The 17,244-nt window shown below is 34.2% G+C and overlaps 1 protein-coding gene across 1 annotated transcript; it reads right to left on the reverse strand.

The window, feature by feature from the left end:
* Positions 1-135: 135 nt before the first annotated feature.
* LOC145631625 (structural maintenance of chromosomes flexible hinge domain-containing protein GMI1-like) lies at positions 136-15,560 on the reverse strand. Its single transcript, XM_081683744.1, has 39 exons — positions 15,091-15,560; positions 14,083-14,115; positions 13,899-13,985; positions 13,738-13,793; positions 13,167-13,250; positions 12,938-13,010; positions 12,561-12,616; positions 12,360-12,465; positions 12,184-12,252; positions 11,400-11,483; positions 10,415-10,465; positions 10,030-10,165; positions 9,784-9,845; positions 9,579-9,707; positions 8,979-9,069; positions 8,851-8,885; positions 7,845-7,914; positions 7,574-7,756; positions 6,953-7,111; positions 6,804-6,825; positions 6,608-6,722; positions 6,350-6,466; positions 5,925-6,236; positions 5,732-5,844; positions 5,250-5,427; positions 5,029-5,140; positions 4,774-4,868; positions 4,004-4,102; positions 3,655-3,721; positions 3,299-3,384; positions 2,931-3,209; positions 2,675-2,848; positions 2,413-2,532; positions 2,123-2,278; positions 1,802-1,916; positions 1,485-1,704; positions 1,220-1,387; positions 805-1,125; positions 136-710 (listed from the first exon to the last, which is right to left on the reverse strand). The coding sequence occupies exons 1-39, from the start codon at positions 15,415-15,417 to the stop codon at positions 425-427; spliced, it is 5,046 nt and encodes a 1,681-aa protein (XP_081539870.1). The 5' UTR covers positions 15,418-15,560; the 3' UTR covers positions 136-424.
* Positions 15,561-17,244: the final 1,684 nt, after the last annotated feature.

A 17,244-nucleotide genomic window follows, 5' to 3' on the forward strand; every position in this document is an offset into this window, starting at 1 on the left:
GGTACTCCCCACCCCCACCAAAAAAAAAAAAAAAAAAAAAAAAAAACCAAAATTGACCAAAAAATCAAACCCAAACTTCGACTATTAGCTTAAATTGTGTACGACCGTATGAACCAAAATATGGTGTAAAGTGGAATTGAGCTAGACATGAAAAATTGGTCATGTGCCATTCAGATAATGTTTTTGCCTTTTGTAGCTATGGAAGGAATGGATATACTTCTATCTATACCTTAATATTGGCAAAAATCATGTGTAGCACAAGTTCCTTCTGTCTTTAACACCAAAAGTATATATACATCACCATCAAAATATGGCATCATTGTACGACTAAACAACCATACAGTCCTTGGCACTTTGCCCCTTCACCTACCAAAATCAGTTTACCATGCAATGTAATACGAAACTGATGTTCCAAACACTACTACTAACAAGGACTTTGTGTGGGAGCAGGCGCCGTTGGAGTTGCTTGCAAGGACTGCTGTGATAATTTGAGTTTATATGTTGCTTCCTTATCTTCAATTAACTTCAGGAACCCAGCTTTTTTGCCTTCAAATTCGCTCAAACAGATTTCCCGCTTTTCAATGATGTAAGGAATGACTTCAGTCACCCGCTTCAGTTCTGATTTCTTTTCTGTAATATCTTCCAAGATCTGCTCTCTATCTGAAGACACTTGCTCCTTAGCAATGACAGGAAAATGCACGTCCACATGCCTGAACAAATATTCAGTCATATCAGTTATCTATTACGAACTTCAATAGCACAATATTATTTCTTCAGTAATTTAACGGAGTGAAGGAATCATACATGGATCCTAATGAAACTGTGCCCTTTCTGCGCATGATCCATCCATCTAGGGAGATTGCACCATCTGTTATACAGCCAAGAGCATACTTCAGTTCCTCCTTCGTCTTGTACACTTGGAGATCCCCAAAGAGATGATAAAATAAGGTCTCACGAAGGCCACGCCCTGCCACTGTCTTGACTTGAATGTGTTCGGCATCTATGTCAATCATATTGACAGCATACCCCAAGAAACCAGGCGGAGTTGATCCATCAGGCAACGTAGGGTTTGGTAAATCCAACCTTCTTTGATGATCATTCTCTAATACATCCCCGGTATATGCCCTGGAATTCATTCTTTAAATAACTTTGTGTAGTTGTGCATATGCAATAAAAAGTTCCGGTGTAAATAGTTACTTAAATACTTAAATAGACTTGCCTGATATCCTCAAGACATATAAATTGTTGACGACCTTTAAAACTTCTTCCCAACTCTTCAGCTAGGTAATTGATGGTTGTTTCGTAAACATCAGGTGTTTCTATAGCAGCACTGGATAGGCAGACAATTCCTAGCATTTGATCTTCCCCCAAATATTCAGCAAATAAGCTGCACATTATTATCAGTACACTAGGCTGTCAACACTCAACACAAGCTTTTACTTGGCGAAAGATAAGTTTAAAAGGAGGATGGAGAAAGAATATACCAACTATGCGTAGGTGTAGGTGCTGTTGCAAGAAGGGCAACAAGGCCAACCACATCGCCCATGAAATCCGGGAGTTGATTTTTTAATTTCATGTCCTGGGAAGCAATACTGTATATTGCAGCTGCTGAATCAACCTTGCTTTCTATTTTTTCCTGCACCACTTCTTTCTGAGACATGGAATTTAATTGCGATAATGGCAGTGGCAGCACTTCTAATTCAGCTGAAACAGTTCAAGATACAACCATAGCCTATTAGTCTGTTTGATGACAATTGTATCATTTCTTCAATTTACATGGGAAAAATATAAAATAAGGCACCTTGCAAAAGTCTTAGTTCTTCCGTGATGTGACCCTTGTGCACCATAGCCCATTTCAAGTCGCCTTCTATATTTTTAATACAGGACCCATGATCGTGGATGTCTTTTTCAGCAATCTGATGATGTAAAACACAGCAAGACCACACATTGTAGCTCAATATTATAACCTCTGACATGAAGTAAATCAAGAAAAAATCCTCTGAAATTACACAGCAAACTAAGAGCTATTCATGTTGATTATAACATAGTAAATGTTGACGCTTAGATAGATTCATAATTCAATACTAAGCTAACACTTATTGTTATCTATTGTTATATTTACCTCAAATTGCTGTAAATCAGATCCCGATAAGGTTATCGCCTTCTCAGGCGTAAAAGAATCAGCACATATGATCTTCCTCTCTGGAGTTTTGAACATATCGTTGTCGTGCTCACATTTCAAATCAGATTTCTTGTTTAAATTTTGTGCAAGGGTAGCCTGAAAAACAGAAACCTTAATAAGAAATTTCAACTCTTTGTTTCATTTTAAAAAGAAAAGTTTTTATCAACTTTGAAATGATGCTGAGAAATCATTAAAATGGACAGTATAGTTATCACACTTTCTCATTCTACCTGCTGCTTTTGCAACTTTGATTCAGAAAATAATACAGGTGAGGATTTTTCCTGCTTCACCATCGGAGTTTGGAGGGAAGATAATGTATCACACTCCTCCTTAGGTACCGGAACAGTTACCTACACAGAAAATAAAACAGTTAACTTGCAGCCTTGCAGGAAAAAGGCTCTGCTAGAATTTCAGAATGAATTCAGTCAACAACATAATTTAGCCCCAGTACAGGGAAAAATAATTAGGCTCGGGTATGTAACGTCAATATACCTTTGAGTTCTGAAACTCAAGCCCCTTGTTTTCCAAATTATTTGCAGCATAAGTAGCTGAAGGGGATGAGAACCTCTCATCTGAAAATTGTGGTACATCACAATCAAGCTCTTCCGTACCTTGGAGATCAGACGTGGTATCATAATCTGTACGAGTTGATCTTGAGAGTGTAACCTGCAAAGTAGGGAAACAGTAAGTCTATGAATGATGTAACCAAAACCTTATATAAAGACACCATTATGCAGATTTGGATAACCTCAAATTTCACACGTAGTTCTTGGTAGAGGGAGTGAGCAGCCTCAATGCAGAAACGTCCTTCTGTCTGAGGAAGAGTAATCGATGGAATAGTGCATCGCCCCTTCTGAAAAGCATATCTTACAGAATTGTCATTTACCAGGTCTGTCATCAATCTTAATGTGTGTGATTTTCCGTGCTTGGCTTCATCGTCAACAGTTTGATCAACATCACCTTCAACATTTACAACCTCAAAAGCAACATCTGTTAGCTTTGAGCCTGCAGGACAAACCTCAGGTACCTAATAGCAGAAAATTTTAAGAAGGGATCAGGACTAAATATAGATGTGAGAACATTCTCATCACTAAAAAGAAAAGAAAGCAGAGCTACCTCTGTCGCAATCCTCAGCTCCCGTTTCTCAATTTGAAACTTTTTTGTAAAGATGATGTTGTCATTATATTTGACAGTGATAGACACTAAAAAAACACGTGCAAGCGTAAATTAAATCAGACGGACAGACAGACATGATTTGAGCTAGCAACAATACAATACAGCTCCAAAACTGTCATTTACAAGTACAATGCAATTAATTTACCATAACTGATGCAATCAAATGGAAATTAAAAGGTAAAAATCAGGAAGAGAATGAACTTCAACCCAGAATCATTTTGATTACTTAAACCTGAAGATAACTATCAATAAGAACTAATGGACACCAACAAGACAAGGCAAAAGCCATGTCTTACCTGGTTTACCATAACCTTCTGTGACTTTCAAGATACCACTAAGATCAACACAACCATCATTATCAACCTGAACCACCAAAAAAAAAAAAAAAAAATAAATAAATAAATAAATAAATAAATAAGCAGTAATATATTATATATCTACTTGCAACACACGCCTTTCCATAATGGAACTAGTAAGAGATTATTCCAATGAAAGATTAGCAAAGAAAAGAACATAATCGTATCTTCTTACTTCTAGGTTCTGATAAGTAAAAGTATTATCGTTTGGAGAAAAAAATGTGCAAATTAAATGATGTATATGATTATGATATATGCTTTCAAGCTGTTAAGTAAGAGACTACATTACCTTGCGCTTTAGACCAATCTTATCCAGGAAAGAGAACCCATGGACGTCCAGCTCTACTTCAGTTCCTGGTTCGACATGATTCTGATGTCTATCGAACATCTGAAAGCAATTATTTTATCAAAATTACCAACAGTACATATTCGTCAAAACTTTTTTTTTCCATTTATTTGAACATAGTTCTGAATCAGTGATGAGCCAAAAGTGTCCAAAATAAGTCTTTAAAATGATAGCATAGTCTTTCAAGTGTTCTCCTAATTACTTTATCCGTACAATAGACATGAGACATTCATCTTGACAAAAAAAAAATTTGCCACAGCTGAATCCATGACAAGTCCAAGAAAGATCCTGAATACAAATAAAACAAATCGCTATTTTTTCAATTGTTACTTAAACTCCAATTTTTCAATCAGATAAATATTTGAAGTTCAAATACATATACACTAAGTAAATAAATGAAATAAATTTCACATAATGATGTCAATTTCAATTGAACCACATAGATTACTTTTAATCTGGTATGTTGTTTTATACTTTATATCTAATGTTTCCATATGGTGTAATACCACAGATAAGTTTATCATTCCTTAGTTATGTTTGATATCTTATACAAGAAAAATTAATTTAAGAGTCACTCTATCATTATTTCAAAATCATGAAAAAGAAAAAAAAAAAAAACTATGTACACTTATAGCTCTGTAGGTAATATGGATAATCATAAATTCACATTACAGAGAAAATTGAATAAAAAACCTTCCTGGATATTTAAATACCTCCAATTTGAAATCTTCAACCACCTGTTGGGGAAGTAAACCTTTACCCGATTCTGATGATGAAAAGTGGACACGTTGAAGAGATCCAGGAACAGCTGATGCGAAAACAAAACAAAGTAAAATCAAATCCCAGATTAAAAAAAAAGAAAAAAGAAAAAAGAAAACATGATAACTTATATTGATTTCCAAAGGAAGAAAGCTCAGCAACTGAGATATCAGTAGTTCAGTACATTACTACCATGCTCAGTTGCTTACCTTGACAAGAAATGCTGAGGATGGGGCCCTTATTATGAGGCAGAGACAAAGCCAACGTAGCTTCATAACTTGGGCGAATAATGTCTAGCTTATCAGTTTTAATCCTTGCATTCTGGGAAAACAAAAAAAAATAAATAAAAAAAAATAATCAATATGCCAAATAAACAATGCTGTAAGACCAACCAAATTATTACAAAACGAAAAGGCACTACAGTTCATACCACAACAGTCATTCTATGCATATCTGATGAAAGTTCCACCTTCACATTCTGTAAGTGGGATATCACCGTCTCATTGGACATTAAGTGACATTCTATAGGTGGAATACTCTTGAATGGAATAATGTTTTCAAATTCATCATATCGGCAAAATGAGAGTGGTGGGAAGCAAGAGCCTGCACTGTAGTATAAATTTGACTATATTAGCTGCTGTTACTGCTGTTATAGATGTCAATAATAGACTTAACCCAGTAAGTACACCTGCAATCTTTAAGAAATCATGTCCTATCAGGCTATCATACAGAGTATATGCTAACATTCCAATATGTTAGAACTTAGAAGTAAAAATTTGTACCAGTTTCTACTTGCTACAGCTAACAAGATTAAATGCAGCTCAGTAACATTTTTTTTCTTCCCAAATTCTGGTAAGCAATACCAAAATCAAGGAACATTCAGCATAGGTAGATCTGTGACTGATACCATACCTCACTCTCAATGCAATTGTCTGGTCATTACCCTTCAAGAGTTCCCATCGTTTGACCTTGGGTGATGCAGTGACCCTCACAATTTTTTTACAACTTGCAGTGGTACAATTTTTCTGAAGCAAAAAAGATCATTGTTGTAATCTTAGCAGATATAGGATGCAAGATAACTAGAGAGGGTACGTGATATACTTACAAGAGAGAATGAGAATGAGTACGCCCCAGCTTTTTGAAACAAATTTGGGATGGAAACTAATGAAAAAACATAAAAACCCTGACATCCTTTAAGAGATGAATTTTTAACAGTCAATAGATCAAACTTAAGGCCTTTTCCATCTTCAGCCTCAAAATTTATGTCCAGGCACATCTCATAATTGTCCCTTAAAATGTATTTTTGGTCTAAATCATTAGCATTACAGCTTGGACTGAAGTTTGACGGCCGCAGAATAGCAACAACTTCTTTTGGAGGTAATGATCCAGCAGAAATTGAAGCATCTGTAGGTAATGCCTGAAGTGCAACATAACAGCAACAAACTCAAGATATGATGATTGTGATATGTTATCATATAAAAAATAAAACATGAAAAAGAAGCCAAAATGTTAAAATAACTGTTAACTGACCCCGTCAATATCTAATATTTTGCATTGCTTTGGTCCCAAAACTTCAATTGCCGAAGGCATTTTGAGATTTTGCTTGTCAGATTGGCAATTCCATTCACTGTCACTTACAGCAACACACTGCAGCAAAGAGCACACCATTATTGGCTGAATATACTCAAAATCAAAACATGAAAGCAACATGCCTATTTTACATCCCTTCCAATGCTTGGGTGCACTAACAACGGGAGACAGCTTTTCCATATGAGTAAGTGTTCCAACCTTTCCTGAATCTATCACAGTGATAGGCAGAGATTTCGATTTACGAAGTTCCAAGTTTGTGCCAGAAGCATCAGCTGTAAGCACACTACCATCTTCATCCTTAACACCTAGGGGCCTTTACAATCCAAAATATCAGAAGACATACTGGTGATGAAAGAATGTGGTAGAAGACTAAAAGAAAGATAAGTTATCAAACCTGCACAAGACCCGCGCCTCTCCTGTTTTTTATAAACTATTTACAGTCAGCAACAAGCAGAAAATGAGAAAGAAAGAATGGTGGAAATACTTATCTACATATTTTCTGGACAGATTTACATAGAATGTTGGGGTGAAAATGGCACTTACCACCTGCCTCGTTTTGAAAGCCTTCGAGTAAAAAGTATTCTATTGTCGCATACACATTGTTCTTGTAAAGACCAGGACAGGCACCTTTGAAAATTTTGACCTTTTGTCCCCTATTCCAGGATTTTCCCTTCCGAGTAACAGCTTGATGGACTCTCGCAACTAAATAAGTAAAGGAAAAAAAATGTCAATGGAACATTTGACAAAGATGCTACTACCACTATATCTATGATGAAGTTTCACTTTGTATATCATTACACTTTTCAAAAAAAAAAATGATGATCAAAATTTTAAAAGCAAACATAAAATGGTAAAGAGTAACCATCAACTCATTAACACAATAGAAAAAGCTTTTTCTCTTCATTAGGGTAACTCTTTGTAAAAAAGTCCCAAAAATATTTCATATTAGTTCTTATTGTGCAGAAAGGTTGAATAAAATAAAATAAAAAGATAAACAAGTTCTCAGTTTAATTCACATACTAGTGGCTTAAACCTTCAAGGCATGGTACACATCTTAGCAGCCCATAATCATTTGTTGTGTGGACAGGGAGGGTAGTTATGTAAAGAAGGAAAAAAAAAAAAAAAAACAGAATGAAAAGGAACAAAAAATATAGACTACTTTACCATCAGATGTGATGCCAAGTGCTTCTTTGTTAGATGGACTCAGGAGCAAGACAGATTCATCGTCTCCACAGTTGCATTCGTCATCGTACTGACCATGCATTTGCAAAATCCAATCCTGATACTCTCTTACAAGCTGTTGCAATGTCAATTGCTTCCCATCTCTCTCGATTTGGACTTTTACAGCTACAAGAAATTTACAATCACGATGTACATTATGAGCATTTAAGAGTATATGACCTTAAACATTTTGTAACCAACAGCAGCTCACCACCTTTTTCCTTGGTATCATCTCCCAGATCTTTCAATGCTTTGGTGAAAGCATGTTGAGGAGCAAGATCAGTCTGAAACAAAAGGTGCACAACATTAACAAGAGATAATAAGATTATTTACTAAATCAATACAAATGTTACAAGTTCATAGTGAAAGAATTAAAAATCCCATAAGGCTTAAAAATCCTATTCATTTGGTTGATCACATAATGGATCATAATTCTTAAAAGATTGTAATTTCAATGGCATTCCCCACTAGCCCCACCCCCCTTTCTGCCCAACCAATCAGAAGATTTCAAAACACTGAATCTTGGAGGAGACATTATCTATGAACTTTGGTCATATATTATGATGTTATAAACTTCGAAACGAACATAGTAAAATCCTGAATCTTGGACCACTTTTTAAGTATTTACCCTAATATTCATCAAGATTTAAGACAATATCTTGAACTCTTTGACATTTTAACTTGTAGTTTGGTTGATTAATATGGATTCTAATTTTAGCAGCGGCATGTCTAAAGTTATAATATGACAACAAAAATTTAGATGTGGCAAGAAAAAGAACCGAGCAGGCAAGCTTCTCTGACTAATTGCATGGCCTAGCCTTATGTGATTATGAGTTTGTTGATCCATCCATCCTAGAAACACCAACTCACAGAAGTACAGAACTCAATACTCCAAAAACCCTTGTCAATGAAAAAAAAAAAAAAAAAAATCACGACGACCAACAAAATCTACTCGAGGATGCAAAAGGGCAGACACCTAGTATGCAACATGCTCCCGCCTCCCGCTCTGTAAACTAGAATATATCCCACATATATCGTTTCCTTTGATATATTGTTCTGCATTCTTAAAAACAATATATATTATTCTACACATGCCAAAGTGATCATAATAAGCACAGATAAGGCAAGAGCTTTGATATCATAACATTTCTGATTCCTACTGCCTAAAAAATAATATTATGACAACAAAGAATTGAATGCAGTTCTAACAAAATCAATACCTTTGAAGGTATTGGATTGAATCCAGCATCTGTGTCTGCAAAATAAAAAATTTCATCACAAGAAAAAAGACTTAAATATGGCACAAACTTAAACCCTTTTAGAGATTTATGTAGAGCAAAAATCTTACCAATAAAGCACTTAACTCTCATGCAGCATCTCTTTAAAATTTCAACTTTAGCGCCCCTCTTCTGTTTAGGTTTCATGAAGGGAAGGAGCTCCTATGGTACATATTAGAAAAAGTTAGCATGTTTGTAAAAGGCTAAGCCTGATCCATGCAGTAACAAACTTGACCAAATTAAAAGGATCAACGAGTGCTTATTTTTCCTGTAAATGATGCATATTAAATAGCACGTTACTTTACACATCTTTCCTCAGATAAAATTCTATGTTGACCTGCAACCTGTTACAAGTATAAATAGGTATAGTAGACAGATTGTAGGCCTTCGTTCTGCATACATACCATTATGTCATGGTGGTAGTTGATGATGTGTCAAGGACATGAAAGCTACACTTCATTGATACAATTGAGTATTTAAAGTTTAGTCATGATCACTTGCTAATTTATGGGAGCACATTAAGGTAAAGAAGACGATCACTAGAAATTAAACAGAGGTTATCAGAAATATATCATACAATTAAAGGCAGAAAGAATATGTCCACTAACATATCACCTCACCGCACAGCCATAAACAAAGCATGAATAAGTTCAATTATGAGACTAACTAACCCAGCGAGCTTCAGGAAGCAGACGGCCCAACCGCCTGATAGAAATTCGGCTATAAGTTTCATAATCTTCTTTAATATCCAAACCATCAGCATTCAAATTTTCCAAAATTTTCTCAATACTCTCCTTACCCTGCAAAGAAAATTAAAGGATCAAAAGACTCAAAACCCATGATAAAAAGTTGAAGCTCAATACAAAATTCCTATACCTCAATGATGGGAAAGTAAACACACTTCAGACGTGCATTTCCTTCACGAGCTGCACTTGAACCTGAAAGCACAACCGAAGAAATTACTGAAAAGCAAAAAAAGTTACAAGTACAATGCAGGTCATCAGACCAAGAGACAACTTTACCAAACAACCAAGGAAGAGGGTGAGATATTTCCAGAGTAAATGAATAGAATTTCCGAAGTAAATATTCAAAATATGGTAACAAGATAGGGTTTAGTCTCACTTGGAGATTTAGACATATCCTTGCCCTCTTCAATAGAAAAGTGAAGGTTTACAACGAAGTTTAAGCCATTACAGGAATGCAGATTCGTCACTGCCACTTCGCCACCTTCAATTTCAGCTAAATTGACGCCATTGATCTGCAAAATCCCAGTCAAGTAAAGGGCACACTAGTAGAACAATCTTTAAATAGAACATAAGCTCAATATTATCACAACATAACACCATAATAGGTGGATACACGACCAACTAACGAGATATATAATATACGGAGTACAAAACTAAGTAAAGCAAGAGCTCCACAAAAAAAAAAAAAAAAAAAAAACTAGGATATGAAAGCAAAATTTGCAACTCAAAAAAATCACAAAAATGTACAAAATATATAGAACCTCGAAGTCCACCAATGTTGTAGTCCTCCCAGCCTTTGATATCTCATCACACTGCAGAAACATTGCTTCACAATATTAATCCAACAAAAATTATATTAATTTCATCTCTAAGAATATAAGCAACTAAGAGTAGGCTCTTGCTCTTAAATTACTTTAGAAGTATAAAAAATGATCAAAAGTGACTAATATAGATAGCAATTAACTTAAGGCAAAATGGACAGTAATGCTCACAATGCAGGACCTAGCACTGCAGAATGCAAAACGTCCAGATAGGCAGCAATAACTAATGTTCACTCCTTGGACAGACTACAAATATGGCATATAGAATCTTAGGACTTAACAAGTCAAAAATCTAAAACTTTCTGAACTTCAATACATAGAAGAAATTCAGTAATAATTACAGGACTGCAAGCGAAAATTTCTAAATTACCACATTGAAGTATTTAAATTGATCAAAATTCACTTCTACCTCGTACACTACAGTAAGATCAGAACGTAAATATAGGTGTTATAGCTAGATGAAAGTGATTGTAATGCTATTATTTAATTTCCCGAGAGAGTGGGGGTAACATATAACCTAAAAGCACTTTAGCACTTTCTAACAATGAAAACTGATGGGGTAGAACAAAAGTTCCTTCCAAAGTTGAAGATGTGATTTACTGATCAGGAGAGCTTTATTAGTCAATAGTCAAGACTCTCAAGAGGAGGAGATTAGTTAAGGAAACTCTTGAGTCCGGAACTAAATGGTTTTCTGAAGCCACCCAAGAGACAATGGCTTACATTCAACATTTCCTTCTGATTAAAGTATGGAACCAGCCAGAGACAGAACCAAAAAATGAAAAGGAAATAATAAGAATTATTACGGTAAGAACCAAGAGTCTGAGACTCAGTACATTTACATATTAATTGCTAGTCACATTAATATGATACATAGATATTGGAAAGGCAGCAAATTAGTTTATTTTAATTTAAAACATGAGCATACCTGAATGTAAGGGAAATAAATATCCTTGAGCTTGCACTGGAGTTGATATATATCAGGGAGCTTCAACTTGGGCTTCATAACAATCTGCAGTGCATTGGGCAAAATTCCAAGGTCAGAAGTTCCAAAGGCAAAATTCCAATGATTTAACAATCTCTTGAGATATCACATCGAAAGTTCTAATCCTCTAGAGGCTTTCCAATTCTCTTAATCATAATTCGTAGTATCTGCAATTCAAAGGGACATGGAAACATACCAGTGAATGTAGTAGATCAGTCATATCAGTGATACATTTTAGTAAAAAGATCACACAAGTTATAAACATCACTCTCCTAGAAATTAAAGGCTAAAACCAATAGCATGTCCATTTAATGTCTGAACCGAATCATTTTCCAACAGATGTTGAGATTAATCTAATACAGTTTGTCTTGAACAATGTAGCAATCTGACCAACTGATCATGACAGGCTCGAGTAGTCGTTATGCTTTTTGAAGTTCAACAAGCATCTCTTATATTGTACCACAGTCATCAATTCAAAATAGAATGAAATTTTGCAAGATTTTTAGGAATCTGTAGACTTGTAGAATACTTGCTCATGGCTTGATTATCATGAATTCATGATTATAAGGAAAGAAATTATCAACTAGGATGATTCCTGTAAATAGTAGTAATACAAATTTGCTAATTGCTTCTTTAATCAGATGCTAATGTTGCTGATGGTGATGATAGAGGATATGATTCCCCACACTAAAAAATTAACTTAGTGAATATGTTTCACAAAGTGTACCTTAGTGAAACTTCCATGAGGGGACATTTCAATCTCTCCATCTGACGGATCTCGCATTCCTCCAGCAGCCTGAAAATTAATCACCAATGAAAGAAACTGAGTTTAACTTCTGGGCCAGCAAAGTATTGTCTAAAGAGAGGAAATCTCAAAAGTTTATTTAAAACAAAAGCTATAACCTTCCAGCTATGACCAGAACCAGATCTCTTTAATAAAGCATCTCTATCAAGACGTAGCCAGTAAACCTTCTTGGACTCTCTGGTCTTTGCAGAAACCTCAGCACGACTAGCAAAGGGCACAGAATTCAGAAATGATGCCAACAAGCATGTTGCAAGATCAAAGCTTCAAATTAACCAATTAGGAGAAGTTCGTTACCATACCTTCCTAAATGCATAGATGCAATGGTTCCACCATATCCAAACATTCCAAAGAAAGGCTACAAAGAAAAGCAAACCATTCTTCAGGAAAACGTAAATTTCCATAGTATAAGCTAAAACTGAATCAAGCAAAACTTAAAGTTGAAAGTAGTGAATCCATCTTCCAGGTTAGACTTGACTTAAAGTTCAATTTCAGGCCTTCTTTGATATAACATGAAGTATCAAACTTCCTCTTGTAAGAAGTGAGTCCATCTACTTTGAACTTCAAATGCCAAGAAAAATACTAATCGACAGATGAAGTATAATAACTTCCATAAACAGGTTCGTTTATTGTCTCTGGATATGTATGCCACTATCTTTGACATAAATTTTGACATTACCATAAGATATGGAGGTTTTCCACCAATTGCAAGTTTTTTAAAGGATCTGTGAGCTGAAGCCCCCATTTTGCCCCTAATAAATGAAGGAAAATGGAATTTTAGTAGAACTATCATAAGAGATTAGAACGAAGCATAAGAGACAGAACCAAGGGGGCAGCAATTTTGGTAATAATAGCCAAGAAATAAAACCATGAAGGTCTAAAATTCTCCGAAGGATAGAGTGATATACCACTTCTCTATTGAATTTTCATCGCTTTCATCCATGCCAGGACCAGTATCAAATACAGAAACTTCATCCTCATTAACTTCAACACTGCAAAACAAATCATTTCTCGGTATCATGGCTGACAAGACACATTAACGATCATAATTCCATCATACAATTACTGATTAAGATATGAAATAAGCAGGTCCAGCACCCCTAAATTTCTTCAAAAAAAAAACACAAGCCATAAAACTTACAAGAAAACTCATACTAGCACAACTACATGTCTACAAAAGGATAAACCAAAAAAGCATCCATAATGTAATCAGTACCACACTATCATATATTCATATGAACAAAACAAATACAAAATCTTTAAAAAGTGAAAATAAAACCACAATATAGCATTGGCAGTACCATTAGCCTCGTCCCATGTATAACAACACTAACAACTCATCAGTATCATAATATCCTTTGTTAAGGACAACTTAAGGTTAAGGCAGTAAACAACTCACAATAATATACAAATAAAACATACTACGTATTTCTGATCCAGTAAAAGTGGTTAGAAGCTGAACAACAAAAGCATATTTACCTAATAAGCTTCCTTACATCTTTGCCATTTGACCACACTGCCTGCAGTGAATTATCCTGTGAAAACACAAGCAATGAAGCACGGATGCAGCTTAAACATGAAAACCCAAAGCTGACTCCTTAAATTGAATTGTGTTATCTGATTCAAACCCCAAAACTTACTATCAAGTCTGCTAAGGCAGTCTCAAAGGTATAGTCATCAGGAAGTTCTGTCAACAAATCTGTGTCTGGTGTCAAGTCCCACATATTCTGTCCAACCCAACAAAAAAATAAAATGATAAGTGCAAACAATCAATCAATCATCCAATTAATTCAATGAAAAAGCTCATGTTAAAGTAATACAAACCTCAAAGGTGTCAGCAGTCTGATCAGAACCATCCTATAACAAAGAAACAACTCTAAACAAGTAAAATTCTTGCTTGCTAAACCAACAATATCATTTCAATTAAAACTATAATTTGGCAAATATATCACATCATATAATACATCATAGTTGAAATTAAGCCAACATATAACATCTAAATTTGACATTTGATTCTTAAAACCAGTTAAGGATGAATCCACAGCCAGTATACTAAGCTACTTAGCAAAACAACATTCATATCATGAACATAAACAAAAGCATTGTAAACCAGTAAAACTTTTCAGATAGTCTATACCATATTTACTTATTTAGCAACATACCAAGACACTAAAAAAACACATTTAATCACACAATTATAAGCACAAAACATCAATGTAATAGGTTATAGCCCTTATAATGAGTATTATATCATGGAATACAATAACCTCATCTATCCAAAGCAAAAGCCACTTTCTGGATAAAAAAATTCGGCTTGCAGATAGATAACACCATAATCAAAACATTAAAATATTAAAAAAATATTAAAAAAAGAAATATATACATATATTGTACCTCATAAGAGTCATAACATCAAACCCAAATTTATACTACCCATTATATATTATTTATTATTTGTAATGATTTGACATAAAGTATAGAAGAAAAATATCTAATCGTTACAAATAATATGAAACGGAAGTAGTATAAAAGATATGAAGAGAAATCATACAAATATATATTCTGGGATGACACCAAAACCGGCAAAACCCCAACACAAATACGAAGTATAATAAATTACCCATTTAACACATGACAACAGACAACATATAATTGATCCAACTCACAAAAAATTACCCATTAAACACAAAAAATTACCCATTAAACACAAAAAATTACCCATTATAAAATCATATCAAACAAGAATTACAGTAACACATACTGGGTAATAACATAGATTAAACTCATAATGACATTAAAATAAAATGAGAAAATAAGAGTAAAATGACTTACAAACAACTTCAAAAAATGGGTTTTGTTAGGCGAAAACCCATTAAAAGAAATATGATTTCTGAATTTGTTACCCTTAGTATCTTCCAAATACAATTCTTTACTATCCCACAAAATCTTTCTTCTGGGTTTTAAATCATCTTGCTTCAACATTGCACTGTAAATTTTTTTCACAAAATCATCAACAGAAATTCTCTCATTTTCTGGGTTTCTTTTTGTCCATGTTACATTCGACCCATTAGGTAATAAGACATTAAATTTGTAAACTTTTTCCCCTCCATCATCGTAAATTTTTTTAATGCTTTGAAATTTCCTCTTTTTCCCTTCCATTTTTCTTCAATTCTTGCTCAATTCAACCAAAAAACAAACCCCAGAAAATAATTGTAGATAAAGAAGAAGAATATTCTTTCCTTTTATTTTATTTTTTTTTTGGGGGAAAAAAACTCAGAAATTTGGAAGATGTAAAAGTGGAAGTGAAAGAGAGTGGCGCAGTATATAAAGGTGTAGCAATGACGATTGTAATACTTAGAAGGCGTAGGTTAGCGTAAGTCGGTTATGTTGGTGCTATAATGCGCGTTGTGTGAATGGCGCTTAGCTGTCCTTTGAGTAACACGTGGAGGTATTTTTGGAATTTGGGGTCCATTTATGATTTTGGATGCTGACGTGGAAGGGTCAAAATTGAGTCAATCGTTCAACTTTTCAGCTGATTGATTGGTGACCAAGAAATGGCGAGTACAATTTTTTTTAATTTTTTTTTAATGTAATCTTGTGATTTGTGAAGGTTTTGATTAAAGAGACTATAATTTGTAAGCAAAATGATTTACTGGTAACGTTTAATAACTTTCTCTGCATCCATTCTTTAAACTTAGGGTCTGCCTCATACGTTTATTTTCAGTTCAAATCAGCTCAGTTCAGTTCAGCTCCTAATTTCCTTCTCTTATAAAATATTCATTTCAGTTCAGTTCACTTCAGTTTAGCTCAGTTCAGTTCACTTCAGTTTAGCTCAGTTCAATTCAGCCGAGTTCAATCTATGAGAACGGGCCCTTATTTAGGGTCATGTTCTGATTTAGGGTCTGTTCACTGTTACTCCCTCCGTCCCCTTTTGAGAGTCCCTTATGGGCATTTTTCACGGGAATTAATAAACACATAAAAGAATAGTTAAAGTATATTAAAAAGGTAAATTGACATTGGGTATGCAAAAAACTAGAGAGATAAAGTAATAAAGTACATGGGAAAACGAAATTTACATGGGAAAGTTAAATTTGCACAAATATTGTTGCAAATTGAAGGGAATTTTGGTAAAAAAATTAATATTAATAGTAGTTGGAAAAGGCAAATGGGATGAACAGTTTGGGACTAAAATTTGTCTATAAGGGACTATCAAAAGGGAACTATTATCAATTAAATGGGGACAAAGGGAGTACTTAATTTCAATTCAGCTCCTAATTTTCCTCTCTCATAAAATATTCATTTCACCTCAGTTCAGCTCCAATTAGTTCAGTCCAGTAAAAATGAACAGACCCTTACTGAATTGATTAAGTTGTACTGAGTTGTTTAATAAGAGAAAGAAATTTAGAAACTGAACTGAAATTAAGATAAAGAAAATCGGCCGTTAAATGTTGCTTTATTTAGCTTTTCATGATATTTAAACGTTTCTTACACTATAAAATCATCTTAGTCCCTACATTATTATATGTGAAAATTATAGGAGTAAAATATTATACAAAATATTAAAAGATATATATTGAGCCTGGTTATATTAATTTTAATAGATTACTCCATTTTTATAAGTGTTACACTTTATTTTATGGCATAAAGTTACATTATAATATTTTATGGCATAAAGTTACATTATAGTATTACTTCCTTCGTCCCTTATTGATAGTCCCTTATGACTATTTTTTAGTCCCAAATTGAATTGATAGTCTCATTTGCTTTTTTTAAGTACTATTAATATCAATTTTTTTTACCAAATTCACGTTCAATTTGCAACAATATTTGTGCAAATTTAACTTTTCCATGTAAATTTTGTTTTTTCACATACTATCGTTACTTTCTCTCTCTACTTTTTTGCATACCCAATGCAAATTTACCTTTTCAATGTATTTTAGAGTAAATTTTTTTCTTTCATGGTCCCCCCAAACCCACTACTATTTT

The sequence above is a fragment of the Chenopodium album genome, chromosome 5, assembly GCF_948465745.1.
Source record: "Chenopodium album chromosome 5, dcCheAlbu1.1, whole genome shotgun sequence".
Lineage (NCBI taxonomy): Eukaryota > Viridiplantae > Streptophyta > Magnoliopsida > Caryophyllales > Amaranthaceae > Chenopodium > Chenopodium album.

Excerpts from the sequence above, each read along its gene's own strand:
- LOC145631625 (XM_081683744.1), bottom strand. The coding sequence starts at position 15,417 with ATGGAAGGGAAAAAGAGGAAATTTCAAAGCATTAAAAAAATTTACGAT. Across the intron at positions 9,070-9,578 it reads TGCTTCCTGAAGCTCGCTGG|GAGCTCCTTCCCTTCATGAA; the intron begins GTTAGTTAGTCT and ends TATGTACCATAG. Across the intron at positions 2,533-2,674 it reads TTGAGTTTCAGAACTCAAAG|GTAACTGTTCCGGTACCTAA; the intron begins GTATATTGACGT and ends TTTTCTGTGTAG.